The sequence below is a fragment of the Mauremys mutica genome, chromosome 2 (assembly GCF_020497125.1).
Source record: "Mauremys mutica isolate MM-2020 ecotype Southern chromosome 2, ASM2049712v1, whole genome shotgun sequence".
NCBI classification, from domain to species: domain Eukaryota; kingdom Metazoa; phylum Chordata; order Testudines; family Geoemydidae; genus Mauremys; species Mauremys mutica.
Window position 1 is genome coordinate 12,871,081 of NC_059073.1, and position 15,123 is coordinate 12,886,203.

Consider the following 15,123-nt stretch of genomic DNA (forward strand, 5'->3'; position numbering starts at 1 on the left):
TAATATTATCTCTGCCTCCACCTCACCCAAAATCTGTTCATAACCAATTTAATTTTTTTCTCTTTATTTAACCTATCCTATGACAGTTCCTACTACATTTATCTTGCACATTACCTGGAAATTCTTGCCAGTTACAAAGACTTAAACTACTTCACTCAACAATAAAACTGATTACTATAAAATGTACAACAATAGAAATCTCCAAAATACCCTCCGAAGAAACCATACTGCATTCTTATGTCAGAGTAGAATAAAATTATCTAAATTTACAGTTAATTATACCCTAAAATATTATAGCTAAGACGATCAATTATTCAGAATACTAATCAATTACTGTGTTTGAATGTGAGAAAAATAGATCCACAAAATCAACTTTTAAAATTACATGGGGTATTTTTGTGTTTAAAATGTATTTGTTTCTTTCTCAGGGTCCTTCTTAGAATTTTAATATAGTTTCATCACTGGGATTGAAAGGGAGCAAGATTAAGAAGCAGATGCTGTGAGTGACCCAGAAAATAGATATTAAAATTGTTTAAACCCAAGAAGTATAATCTTTCCTCTATCCCAGTAACATTTGTATGTAAAAATAGAAATAATAATAGGAACAGAATGAACACACACAAGGATTAATAATCCTGTGAGGTGCCCAGCGTCCTCAGATCAGTTTACCTCAGAGAGAGGTAAGGAGCTCAACTCCATAATCCAGAACATGATGTTCCCTGGCTATCTAAGTAGCATTTTTGAGCAAAAAAGAATTCTTAATCTCATCTCTGCAAATAGTGTATAGTTCTATCATTTAGGCCCTGGTCATGTGAACACTTAATACAGATAGTAAAGTTAAAGCATGTCAGTTGTCAGTGAACTCAATGGGACAACTCATGTGAGTTGCATGTTTGCAGGACCCAGGCTTTTGTATTGGGACATGCTAAATTAATTGTATTGGCTCAGAAATCATCATCAAGATACGCTTCCATTGTAGCAGTTATTATTTGTGAGGTGGAAGAGCTGTTGTTTTGAGAATGCTGTAAAACCACAAGTAAATGAATGTTACTATCTTGTTTTGAAGATTACCTATTCAGTTAATTTGGATTTAAACAAATATTTCAAAATAACATTTTTCAGTAGAAATGAAGCTTGAACATCCTAAAGCTTTTTTGAAAAGAAAAACTGATGTTCCCTCTGTGTGCTGTCTGCAACCTGTAAAAAGAGCATATATAAAACATACCATAGAAAAAGAAAATTAAAGATGATGTCTTAGCTCAGGAGGCCTCCTTCAGGCTGTATCAACAATATTCTCATTTTTCTACACCCAGAGGAGGAATGATTGGCTGCTATATCTTTTTTATTTCTGATTTTGAATATAGATGATGTAGCAAAAAAAAATCTTTAAAATACCTGTTTTAACTGATGAGGAGTCTATTTCATAAAATATTCACTTAACATTCTTTCTTAGCTTATGAGTTAAGTAGAAACATTTAATTACTGTGCATCCTGTTAATGATGTGGTTATTAAAGGCTTGAGTCAGTCAAAATTACATTCAGCTTCCCCAGTGCAGAAGCCCACAAGAGTGTGAAACCCCCAGAAAATCCTTTGTGTTGCTTTTCATAGGCTTCTTTGTTGCACAAGCCAAATACATTTTTAAAGCTGGAAGCAATTCGTTTCTTCTCCGTCCCTTAACATTGTGTCCATAGTGCATTTTAGCAATGTTAGAAAATGCATACCAAGGTTCAGATGAGCTGGTCATCTGTTTTTAGAATTATCTATTATTATAAATTAGAAGTAATAGTTTCAGACTGATCAAGTTTAACTTGATGTTCTAGATGTAAACATGTAATGTAAAATGTATTGGTTATAAATGTTTAATCTTTTATATTTTTATTAATTCATGAACACTTTCATGTTCCCAGTGTTTTTTTTAACTAAATATTGTGCTTAGCTAAGTGTCTGTTACTGTCTCTTAAAATACATTCTGTAGTTTAAGAAGTGTATTTGTGATTGGTTTCATTTTTATTATTTGACATTTTGCTCTTGCAGGAAAATCCAGCCATGGCTGTTGCAATCAAAACATGTAAAAACTGCACTTCAGACAGTGTGAGAGAGAAATTCTTACAAGAAGCCTGTAAGTTACAAAACATTTTCTTTGGTCTAACTTCTGGAAACAGCCCTTTAAAACACTTTGTTTCTTTATGGGTTTCTCTTTCTTGAAGTCCATTTAGCTTTTTGTGCCACATACTATTGATATACTTTTAAACATTTTATTAATACACATGAGCTTGGTCCTGTCCTTTGATATGCAGCATACAGCTCTGCTTAGATCTTAAAAATCAGCCATTTTGCTTATGCATACACATGAAGTATCTGATTTTCCAAATTAAATGGTGCTGCATGACACATTTAAGACTTCAGGAAAGAGACCTTCTTGGAAAGTTAAGTGAGACTTAATTTCCCATATCCTCCTTTCCCCATTAGATATTACAAAACCCTAACCTATTGCAATGTGTCATAACACTTCTAGAGGGACAGGTCTTCCTGTTTGATAGTAAGATTGCTAAGACTTTATGCCATGAGAAGGGATTTGTTAGATTGTTTTGGAGAGAGTAGGGGACTACATTTTGAATATTTGGAGCAAGAATTTCATAATGACCTGAACTCACCATGTTAACAAAACCAGCATTTATGCATACAGAGGAAGGCCTTGCAGAACTTGGTGAGTGTATTAGTGTGTTAGAAAATGTATCCATAAAAGTTCAACTGAATATTCATAATTGGGTGGGGAGGGGCAAGTGAGGTTAACCTGCAAAAAGAATTCCAAAGAGATTTTCTTTCCTTAACATCCTGTTTTGTAAAATAAATTGACATTACAGGCCATAGAACTGTCTTGTTTCATGTTCTTCTTATTTGTTGCTATTGTACGCCTGTGAGATCAGGTAAAATCACTGTATTGCATCAATATATTGATTAAGACCAAAGGTAAGAAGGCATTCCTATTCCATGACAGTCACTTTTGTTTAATTCTCTGTACAAAATTGCTATGTTCAATGCTAAAGATTTATTCCTTTTTGAGTGCAAGGTTTTTTAATTAAAAACATGGTATGTCTCTAGCTGTGTGCTCCTTTTTAGGCCTGGTCTACACTTTTAAGGCCCTTCACAGTACTTACTAAGCAAACAAAGAGAAGGTTGTTGAAACATGGTAGGTTGATGCTTCCTAACAATACAGAAAAGAATGATTTATATATGAGAGTGCTTCTGTTTGCATCTTGAACATGACCAATCAGAAAAGGCCATATAGTAAACAAATGAGCATTGGTTTCCTAGTAGAAACATAGAAAAGATTCTTTCCTGAAAGAAGGAAAAGATCAGCCTGTGTTAGGTCATTTTGTCTATCCCCTGGCCCATGCAGCATGGCTCCCACAGTACATGCTCGACACAGTCTAGTTCTAAGTGATTTGCTTTCCATCACTTTCCCTAGTTGACTATTTCACAGTGAGCCTTCTTTCATTTTCATCCTTCTTTCATTTTCTATGTTCTTATGTTCTAACTTTCCTTGCCCTGTCCCTTCTTCTCAACCTCTCACTCTCATCAGGTTAAAAATATAACATAAGAACAGCCATACTGGGTCAGACCAAAGGTCCATCTATCCCAGTATCCTGTCTTCTGATAGTGGCCAATGCCAGGTGCCCCAGAGGGAATGAACAGAATAGGTAATCATCAAGTGATCCATCCCCTGTTGCCCATTCCCAGCTTCTGGCAAACAGAGGCTAGGGATACCATCCCTCCCCATCCTGGATAATAGTTACTTCCTGTCCCATGACAAGAATCCTTTGGGTCTCCCCTATCATTTAAAAAAAAAAAGAAAGAAGGAAAAAAAGGAAAGAAAAACACCCTTGGTTCTGCCTCCTGCTCAAACTATCTCCCAATCTCCTTTCTTTCTACACCTTGTTCCGAGATTCATTAAACATGCTGTCTACAATAAACGTCTGGAGTTCCTTTCCTTCAATTCTCTTCTTGACCCCCTTCAATCTGGCTTCCATCTTCTACACCCCACTAAAACTGTTTTTCCTAAAGTCTCTAACAATTTCTTGTCGGTCAGATATTGGGCCCGTACTTTATCCTTATCCTCTGTGACCTTTCAGAAGTTTTTTTGTATTGTTGCCCGCTTCCTACATCTTGATATTTTGTCTTCCTTTGGCTTCTGTGGTTCTGTCCTCTCATGATTCTCTTTTGAGCTCTCTGGACCATCTTTTAGTTCTTGTTTGGTGAGTCATGCTCCTTCCCTCTCCCCTTTTCTGTGTGCGTCTTTCAAGGCTCCATTCTTTGCCTCTGTTCTTCTCCCTCTACAGTGGCTTTGACTACTGTTTTTGTGCTGATGACTCATAATTCTACCTTTCTACTGATGAGCTAGCTTACTCCCTCCCTTCAATCTAGTATTTCACCCTGGTGTTCTGACTTTTCATTGTGGCTATCCAATCATCTTAAACTCAACATTTCCAAAACTGAGCTCTTGATTTTTTTCCCTTTTCTTCTTCCCTTTTCTCCCTCACCAGTGATGATATCATCTTCCCAATCATACAATACCGACCATAATTTGGATGTAACCTTTGACCCTGTCCTCTGTCTGGACCCACGTATTTGGACCCTTTCAAGATCTTTCCACTTTTTCCTACACAACATCTCTAAAATCCAGCCTTTTTCCTTTCTGTCCAGACACTCAAAATTCTCATCAAAGCCCTCATCATTTCATGTCTTGGCTACTGTAATGTCCTCCTTTCTGACCTTGACTTCTGCAACCGTGGCCCTGTAGTCTGTTCAGATTACTGCTGCCAAGATAATCTTCTTGGTTTACTGCTCTGACCACATCAGCTCCCTCTTGAATCCCTTCACCAGCTCCCCCTTCACCTCCACATAAATACAGGCTTCTTGTCTTTACTTTTAAGGCCCTTCACAGTGTAGACGCTTGCTACCTAGCTTATCTGTTAACCCATTGCAATGTTGACCTGCATCGCCTCTCTGCCAGCATTCCCAGCCTTGAACATACTACCCCATCTGCGTAGGAAAATGTTCTCAGTAAATATCCATACAGACTCTTCCTTATCCTTCCTTAGATCCCTTCTTAAGACTCTCTTCTGATGTGAGGTAATGCATATAAACCCAAGTTGTTGATCGTGGGTAGGCTGGTGACAAGCTATTATTATTCCTCTTCCCCTTCCTTTCTTTTTCTTATTTCCTATCTCTACTCTGCCCCAGTTAAAAAAAAAACAAAACAAAAAAATCCTACAATCTCATGTAACTAACAAAGCCGGGCCAATTCCTCACCATACTAATTTGTTTGTGGGTTTGCTTGTATCCCCATCCATTCCCTTTCATTTGTTTGTGTCTTCAGATTGTGGGGATTGACTCCTTTCCATATTACTATAGTGTCCAGCACAGTGGACCCCAACCTCAACTGGACCCACTGGGCACTACCATAATTTTAATACTTACAGTAATAAGAATTTACAGGTGACAGAGCTGACTATGTCTGGTTTATGTTGCTTCAAATGTTTCTCATTTCGATTCATAACCTGTGGGGTTTGGGGTTTGTTTTTTGAGGGGAGGGCGAGGCTTGTTTGGGTTTTTTATGATGATACAAAAGTGATAGTGCAGGTCCTTTAACGTGAAAAATGACCCAATGAAAAATTATTGCAGGGAAGAAAATGTTTTTTAAGAGCTACATCTCTATCTTCAGTAGCTTTTTTTGTTGATGTCTTAAACTCATCTCTTTATTTCACAAAGCTGCATGTTAACATTAACACATCTGTATACAATTAAATTGCATATTGCCACTTCAGCTGCCAGTTTTTCAGAGGGCTTTTTCCGTCTTCCACTTGCTATAATGAATAGTTTCTTCCTCCAAAATATTCATTCTTTTCAGATGCTAGTGATTAGGGAATCTTGTCTTTAGAAAATCATCTCCAGGACAGAAAATTGGATAAATATACTAATGTGAGAACTAGGTAGTATACTGATACAATAACTTTGCTTCTCTGGAACTGGGAGATTCAATCAAGCAAAATCAATTTGATTTAATTCCTAGAGTACATTTGTCACCAGAAAAAAAGTCTGTAGTATTTAAAACTGCCAGGACCCTGTCAGACAAAATAATGAATTATTATTTTTAGCAGTAACTTCATTTTAAGGGAACCTCTCTGGTCAATTTAAGCTGCTTTCCTGCTTCATAATCAAATCAATACAATGTATTCCACATTAATAAATCTGATTTTTTTTTAAACTGCTTTGGGTGTGATTATCACAAGAGCACTCTGAAGCTTTCAAGATCATGGTGTAATCTGTTCCCAAAGAAATAAATTGTATTTCCTAAGAGTTAAGACTGGAAGTGAATTTCAATGGAGTCCAGGTAGCTTTGCCCCCTCCTCCGAACCTTCAAAAAAGACACTTAGTTTGCAAAAATTGTCTATTTCAAAAAAGCCTAGAAGTGAATGGTTAAGGGAAGGGATCCAGCCACAAATGCAATGTAATCCTTTATCATCCATTATCACCCAACTCAACTTACCCTACTAAACCAACCTCTACTTATACCTTTGTTTTGTTCTGTGAGAGAAGTGTGCTGCTGTATGTATACTGTTAATTTCCGGTATTGTTTAATAAATGTAAAGTTTCAAAGGGAATATAATCACAGGGCACCTTGTTATGTCTAAGTTCTATAAGTTTTCTCATGGGGAGTGCAATATTGAATTATTAACTAGACAATTCTTATGAATATAATAGGGATGGTTATTGTGAAATGTGTTAATTATGTGACAGCTGTGTGGAGGCTGAGAGGACACTCCTGTACTAACAAGACTATGGGTACAAAAATCCTTCATTTTTGCAGCATTAATCTGCTGTTTAGAAGCCAAAAGTATACATTTTTTTTTATTTTTGGCCCATATTATGTAAACTAAAGTAGGCCATTTAATTTAAGGGAAGAATATACATTTCTGTTGAGCCACCACAACAGTATGAGCTGCAAAGATAAAGGAAACGTAATTTTAAGATATATTTTAGGAAGCTTGCTGTGTGTCATGAGACCAAATCTAATCAAAAGGCTGATGTTTTTGCTTCAGCTAGCAAATATTATCTCCCCCATTGCATTAGTAAATAAGGTGTACAACTATCACATGAAAGCTATCGTTATTGCACTGCTGGGAGTAAAAATAAGTTAATTATGCCAATAGCAAATAAAATATGATGTAAACCAAATCATTACATGAGATTTTCTTTGGGTATCATAGCATTGAAATTCATTTTTATGTGGTTATTGAATTATACATTTTACTTTTCCATTTGCTTTCTAACAAACAAGAAATGTGCAATTGAACTATTCATAAATTATGTTCTTCGATGAGTAATGTCCCTGAGGGTGCTTCACGTTAGGTGCACATGCACCCCTATGCCTTTGATCAGAGATTTTTGGTAGCAGTGCCTGTTCTGCCCATGCATGCGCCCTACAGGTCCTTGTGCCCTGTAGCAAGGCTATATAGGGCTGCCTGGGCACACCACCGTCACATCGTTCTCAACCACCTTTGGCCAGAGATGAATCTAGCATGTGCCTGTTTGCTATGTACCTGTCTCCCCCTTTTATTAGTGTTTTAGCTGTATAGTTAGTTCTTATTAGTCGTAGGTTTAGTACTTTATAGTTGGAACCTATATTCTCCTTTTTTTAAAAGAAATACATTTTTGTTTTTCTGTTTCCCCTGTTTAGGGGCTTGAACAACTTCTTTTCTGTTGGGGATGCCTGGCTCCTTGGGATTTAAAAGGTGCCTTTCTTGTCAAGAGGCAGTCCCTGTTAGTGATGGGCACTCCCACTGCATTCATTGCTTGGGAGACTCACATTCCCTGCAAGTGTAAAATCTGCTCTTCTTTTAAATGTTTATCTCATTAAAAATAGGGAAATTAAGTATAGACCATTAAGGATGAAAAAAGCCTAAAGACTGGCTTCGGATCAGGGTACAGGGAACCCCCGTGTACAGAGACCCTCCACATCTGCCAGTGCCCCATTGTCTTCGAGATCAAGGCCACCGAGAGCTTCCAAGAGGAAGACAGCACCGAAATCCTGGTCTCAAGCGCTTTCCTTGACTGAGGTACCAATAACCACACCGCCAGTACCAAGAGCTTCCCACTCCAAGAATAAGGAAGGGGATAAGAGAAACAAAACAAGAAAGTTCTTCATCAAAAACGATCCAGTCACTGGAGGCCTCAGGCCCTGAGAGGAGTTCTAGTGAGGCTCTGAGTATTCTGGGTACCATGAAACATGTTAAGTCTTCAGCTAAGTCTCTTACCTTAGTAGTATGTGGTCGGTACCGAAGACTACTACTACCAAGAGACCAGCTTCACTGGAATACTCAACCCCCCTGGTACCAACACCAGTGCCTCGCACAATGGCCTCTGCAGCATCATTGGTGCCGGTACTGAGTTCTTGTGTGTTTCCAGTACTGTAGGAATTCCAGTACTCAAAAGACGTGAACATAAGAATGTCCATACTGGGTCAGAATAAAAGTCCATCTAGCCCAGTATCTTGTCTTCCGATAGTGGCCAATGCCAGGTGCCAAGGAGGGAATGAACAGGTAATGATCAAGTGATCTATCCCCTGTCGCCCATTCCCAGCTTCTGGCAAACAGGCTAAGGACACCATCCCTTCCCATCCTGGCTAGTAGCCATTGATGGGCCTGTCCTCCATGAACTTATCTAGTGGTACCAAATGAGCCTGAGTCTCTGCTCCTTGCAACTTCTGAATGCCTATTGGTACTGACATCAGCTGGGTCACTGTCTGCTTATGTTTCTGGGAGACCTACCTCTTCGCCATCTTCAACTATCCATGAGGATGGGTTGTCACCGCTGATACAATATGTGGAAGAGCATTCTGACTAAGACTCTGAACTTTGTGTTCAAGGATCTCCAATTTATTCCAGGAGACGTTAATCCCTGTTGCAGATGCAAGGCACCAGACCTCTGCTTTCTAATAATTGGGATGACCAGCATTGGATTCCTTCCCCTATGCCTTATCATCTCCTTCACTGGCCTTACTGCGATTCATGGGCAATGTATTGCCAGCAATTTTAGGGGACCTCAACTCAGTCTCACTGAAAACATAGAAGACCTCATTCCTTGGTACTATCCATCCCTCTTCCCCATTCTGAACCTGAGAAGACATTTGAGGAGCAAGAGGGCAAGGGCGGACAAAAAGATTACCCCCCTCACAAACATCTCTTTGTCATCACTGGATGAGGCAGTCATGCCACCACCACCATCATTAGCTGACGACTTCTGACAATTCCAGGACCTGATGAAGTGGATTGCTGACAACCTGCCAGTATCCCTGGAGGAAGTCTGAATTCCCATCACAAGCTCCTGGACGTCTTACACACCTCTGCCTCAGCACAAGTGGCACTGACAATTAATGAAGCCCTCCTGAGCCTGCCAGTTTCATCTTGCGAAGTCCAGTAACCGCCCACCCCTACATGCATGAGGGCTGATATATACACATATATATATGCACATACATACATACTACCCAGGGGTTCTGAATTTTTATTTTCTCATCCAGCACCAAACTCCCTGGTTGTGGATGCAGTCACATCCACTACGAAAGGGGCAAGCAGCATATCCAAAAAATCACCCCTTATAACAAGGACCAGAAATATCTGGACCTGTTTGTTCGTAAGAGCTATTCAACAGCAACACTTCAGTTCAGGATAGCTAATCACCCAGGTGCAGATGCAAAATATGACTACCTGAACTATGAGAAGTTTAATGCTTTTATTGACCATTTACCACAGGAATATCAGGAACAGTTCAGTGCTACAGTAAAGGAGGGTCAGCTTTTAGCAAAAGCTTCACTGCAGGCTTCACTCAGTGCAGCGGACACTGCAGCCAGGTCTATTTCCACTGCGGTAGTGAAGAGGCAAGCTTCCTGGCTTCAGTTGTCTGGGTTTCCATGGGAGGTACAATTGACTATGAAAGATTTATCTTTCTATCTAGCTTTATACAGATTCCATGGATGACTCACTTCATACCCTAAAGGACTGTAGGACAACAGTTAGGTCTTTGGGGATATATGTGCCTGTAAACAAAGAAAATTTAGCAGGCCTCAACTGGCACAAAGATCCCACCCTGCTCAATTTTCTGTCTTCCATAGGCCACCAGAACCAGTAGCTAAGAGATTGAGGATGAATTGCTACATGGAAGTAGGCATCTTTGAAGTCGAGGGTTGCAAACCAGTCCCCTAATTCTAGGGACAGAATTATAACTGCTAGGGATACTATCCTGAATTTCAGATGTCTGACATGCTTGTTCAATTGTCTGAGTAGATACCCTTCCCCGCAGAAGCAAGGGTGGGAAGCTGGCTTGGACTTGTAAATATATAAATAGCACTACAGGCGATGGCCTGCTGGAACAGTATAATAAAGCATAGTGGTCATGAAGGTGGCCTGGAGTGAGTGTGGTCTGTACTTGAAGTTAGAAAAGATTCACAGTGAACCACCGGGACAGAGCACTTCTGGATTTGATAACTTTGATAACCCTTTTGAAGAACCTTATCCAAAGAGTGCAGCTCATCCCTCAAGATCCAGCAAAGACATGTTTGCAACTGCTGGGACATATGGCAGATTGTGATTTTGTGACGCAAAACGCCATGTTGGGTGTCTCCAGGGTTGGCTCAGGACTGTTTTTGTACCCATCAAACACATTCTCAGCAAGCAGATATTGGTATCAAGTCAGGTCCTACAGTCACTCATCTGGTGGATGAATCCATCCAAAGTTTGTGCAGGAATCCTGTTCAGCCAGAATCCTCCTATAATTGTATTAACGTCGGATGCTTCCCTTTTGGAATGAGGAGCACATTTTGGTCCTCAGACAATCCAAGGCAGATGGTCATAACAGGAACAACACTTGCACATCAATCCATTGGCGTTAAGGGCAGTCAGAAATGCTTGCCTGCGCTTTCTTCCCCTGCTCAAAAACAAGTCCACCAAGATCATGACAGGCAACACAGTGTGCATGTATTATATTGATTGTCAGGACGGAGCATGTTCCTCCTCACTCTGCCCCGAAGCAGCAAAGCTTTGGAACTGGTGCATAGCCAATTGGATAGTCATCTCAGATTCTTACCTCACAGATATACAAAACCTCATGGTGGATAACCTGAGCAGACGTTTCTCCCTAAATTACTAATGGCAGTTGACTCTTAGGTCCTCAAAAAAATATTTGTAGGTTGGGGATTTCCAGAGGTCAACCTTTCTGCCAAAGCAGCCAACACAAAGTGCAGGAAATTCTGTTCCAGAGGCAGGGCTCAGTCCCCAATATCTAGGAGATGCCTTCCTTATTACATGGACAAAGGGTCTTTTCTGTGCATATCTTCCAACTCCATTGCTCTTGAAGGTCCTTATCAAGATCAGACAGGACCATGCCAAAGTCATTTTGATTGTATCAACTTGGCCAAGACAAGTTTGGTTTTCTTACCTGATCAAACTCACCTCTTGCCCTCTGTGTTCCCTCTAATTTTTTCCATCCATGTGCAGAATTAATTGTGTTATGTGCATATCTAGGTAGTTGGTGAAGATGTGCGCCAACTGTAGAAACAAAAAACCTAGATATATTATATATTTTTTAAAACTTACCATAGGGATAATTACTCCAGTCAGGACAGGTTAGGCATTTTAGAACTCACTACTCAAAGAATTAAATTTAAGCGTAAGAGAAAAAAAATTATGAAATTAGTAGACCAGTCAAAACACTAAAACACACTTTGAAAGAAGTATCAACAATAATAATAATACAATAATAACAAGTTATATATGGAGATATACCTATCTCATAGATCTGGAAGGGACCCTGAAAGGTCAGCAAGTCCAGCCCCCTGCCTTCACTAGAAGGACCAAGTACTGATTTTGCCTAGATCCCTAAGTGCCCCCAAGGATTGAACTCACAACCCTGGGCTTAGCAGGCCAATGCTCAAACCACTGAGCTATCCCTCCCCCCTGGGTGGGAGGTGAGTGTGAAAGAGTGTGTGTGTGTGAGAGAGAGAGAGACAGACAGACAGACAGACAGAAAGACATGCACTGCCCTTTTAAGTAGATTGGCACTCAGCATCTGAAGCCTGCTTGTTCAACAGCTGCCAGCAAGCTCCCTCCGTCCTGAGCCCTGTCGTGTGTGTCCCCTCTCCCCCCCCGGTCTGCGGAGATGGGGTCCAGGGGTGGGGGGAGCGGGACACCTTGACAGCAGTCCCCTCCCCCGCTCTACACAGCTAGCAGGAGGCTCCAAGGCAGAGGGCAGGAGCAGCATGGCAGTGCGGGGAGGGACACCTGAAGTGCTCAGCACTTGATAGCCTGCTGGTTGGCTGCCCAGCTGCACAGCTTAGAGGGAACTTAGCTTGTCCTCCATGGTGGCTCCCAGTCAGACCTTGTCTGTTGTCTCATGATGTGGGTCAGACACTTCATGCCAATTTGAACGTTCTGCAACTACAATCTTGGTTCCTCAGTGGTTCTCAGGACTAGAGATCACATGTTCATTGGAAGTACAAAAGATACCCTGTTAAATAACAGAGAGGAATCTAATAGATAGACCTTCAAAAATGGAGACAATATAGCCTTTGGTTTAACTGGCATCATCTTTCTCCTATCCAGTCATCTCTTTTCTTGATCTTGGATTACCTGTTGGAATTGAAAAATTCAGGCCTTTCTGTAAGTTCCATCAAGGTTCATTAAGCAGCAATAACAGCTTTCCATGTGCCAGTAGAAATTTTCTCAGTGTTTGCTTATCCAACTACAGCGAGAGTCCTAAAAGGACTTCTTAATCTTTTCCTGCAGTGTAAAGCCCCAACACTGTTTTGGGATCTCAGTCTGATTCTTAACCGTCTTATGAGACAACCCTTTGAACCATTAGCTATGTGCTCGTTGCTACAGCTGTCTATGAAGACAGCCTTCTTGGTGGCCATCACTTCTGCTTGAAGGTTTGGTGAAATGGGAATTCTAATGGCAGATTCTCCATTTACTTTGTTCTCCAAGGAGAAGGTATCTTTACTACCTCATTCAAAGTTCTTATCTGAGGTGTCCTCTGAATTTCATATCAAGCAAACTATTCACCTTCCTCCCCCCTACCCCTCCCCCAAGCCTCATCAGTCAACACAGGAGTCTACTTTTCGTACACTAGATGTTAAGCGGGCATTAGCATTTTACTTGGACAGGACTAGGTCATTCAGGAAGACCCACAGACCAGTGGTTCTCAACCAGGGGTCCCGGGCCCCCTAGGAGGCCGTGAGCAGGTTTCAAGGGGTCCGTCAAGCAGAACCAGTTTTAGTCTTGCCGGGCCCGGGGCAGAAAGCCTAAGCCCTGAAGCCCAGGGCCAAAGCAGAAGCCTGAGCAACTTAGCTTCATGGGGGGCCCCTGTGGCGTGGGGTCCCAGGCAACTGCTCTGGTTGCTACCCCTTAATGCTGGCCCTGGCTTTTATATGCAGAAAACAGTTGTTGTGGCACAGGTGGGCCATGGAGTTTTTATAGCATGTTTGGGGGCGGAGGGGGGGGGGGGGGGCTCAGAAAGAAAAAGGCTAAGAACCCCCACCCTAGACTTTGTTTCTATTGCAGATCTAAAGGAGCCACTGTCTCTACTTGGAGACTTTTTAAATGGATCTCTGGATATATTATTGCCTATTAGGGTTTTGCTGAGGTTACATCTCCCCTAAGAGGGCATGCTCTACTAGATCACAGTCTACAACTGTAGCTCTACTCAATACATTCTGGTTATTGAAATCTGTAGGGCTGCAACATGGTCCTCAGTGCGCACATTTTCTGACCACTTCATCCTAATTGACATTGCAAAATCAGATGGGGCAGTAGGCACATTCAGTAATGGACTCTATTCTGAAACTCCCACCTCCTTAATGGGCTACTGCTACGGAGTCACCTAAATTGGAGCACCTCCAGGGACACTACTTGAAGAAGAAGATGGAGAGATTACTCAGCTTGTGCAGTAACTGGAGTTCTTCAAGATGTGGTCCCTGTGGGTGCTCCGCTACCCACCTTCCTCCCCTCTGCTTCGGAGCTGCCTCTGTGGGCTTTGCCGTACAGACGGAACTGACGATTTGTGTGCGCAGCCCAATATAGCTAGGGTGAATGCCTGGATAGAATGGGCACTGCTACCAAAAATCTCCAATCAGAGGTGCGCAGGGGCACATACACACCTGAAGTGGAGCACCCACAGGGGGACACATCCCGAAAAACTCCAGTTGCTGCACAAGGTGAGTAACCTATCATCATACGTCATTTAAAAATAACTAATACTCTGTGGTTGGTCAAGATATACATTATACCTTGTAGTTATTTACATCAGTGTAAAGAGAATATTCTGATCAGATAGCATTTTAGACTCTCTCTGCATAGGTGTAAAAGACTAAACAATATTCAAGGCAATGGAGAATCAGGCCCAAAACAATCTGGTTATATGTCCTTACATGACCGTTTGTTCAGACCTACAGTAAAAGCTTGTTAAATGAATCCTCTTATTGCAAAAACATTTTTCATTTAACAGCTATTGCTTTAACAGGCAGCTTTTGTATTTAATGAGTAAACCTGCTTCCTCCTTTCTAGTAACAATGCGTCAGTTTGATCACCCCCACATTGTGAAGTTGATTGGAGTTATTACGGAAAACCCAGTCTGGATAATCATGGAGCTCTGTACACTAGGGGAGGTATGATAAATTCCCAAGTATCTTCTTTCTTCTTCCCTCTTATCCCACAGACACTTTCATATGGGATTGGGGAACTGCTTATTCAGTCTAATGGATTGGGTTCTAAATATTACACTCTAAGGCAAATTCATCAAACAAGTGAAGTCTAGGATCATGGGATCAAATTGGGCAAAACTCCACTGAAGTCAAGGGAATTAGCCTGTTTACATCAGGGTTGATTTAGGCTATGGTTCTCAGAGATATTTTGAATTGCTGCTATAATGTGAGAACTAATATCTGTGTCAAGTAAGAGGTGCACATGGTGATATAGAATAGAAAGAATGTTACTGTGAATTATTTAAAATGTATGTGCTTCAGACTGTGAAATCTGAACACAAATGGTTCAGTTAAAAATATTGCATAG

At 40.9% G+C, this 15,123-nt stretch overlaps 1 protein-coding gene across 8 annotated transcripts in view; it reads left to right on the forward strand.

The window, feature by feature from the left end:
* Positions 1-15,123, forward strand: part of PTK2 (protein tyrosine kinase 2) — a 377,826-nt gene that overhangs the window by 279,530 nt on the left and 83,173 nt on the right. For all 8 annotated transcript variants that reach the window (XM_045007657.1, XM_045007659.1, XM_045007653.1 and 5 more), the window contains 2 exons: positions 2,036-2,120; positions 14,620-14,720. In XM_045007657.1, the coding sequence (XP_044863592.1) occupies positions 2,036-2,120; positions 14,620-14,720 (186 nt within the window). The remainder of the gene's footprint in view (positions 1-2,035; positions 2,121-14,619; positions 14,721-15,123) is intronic.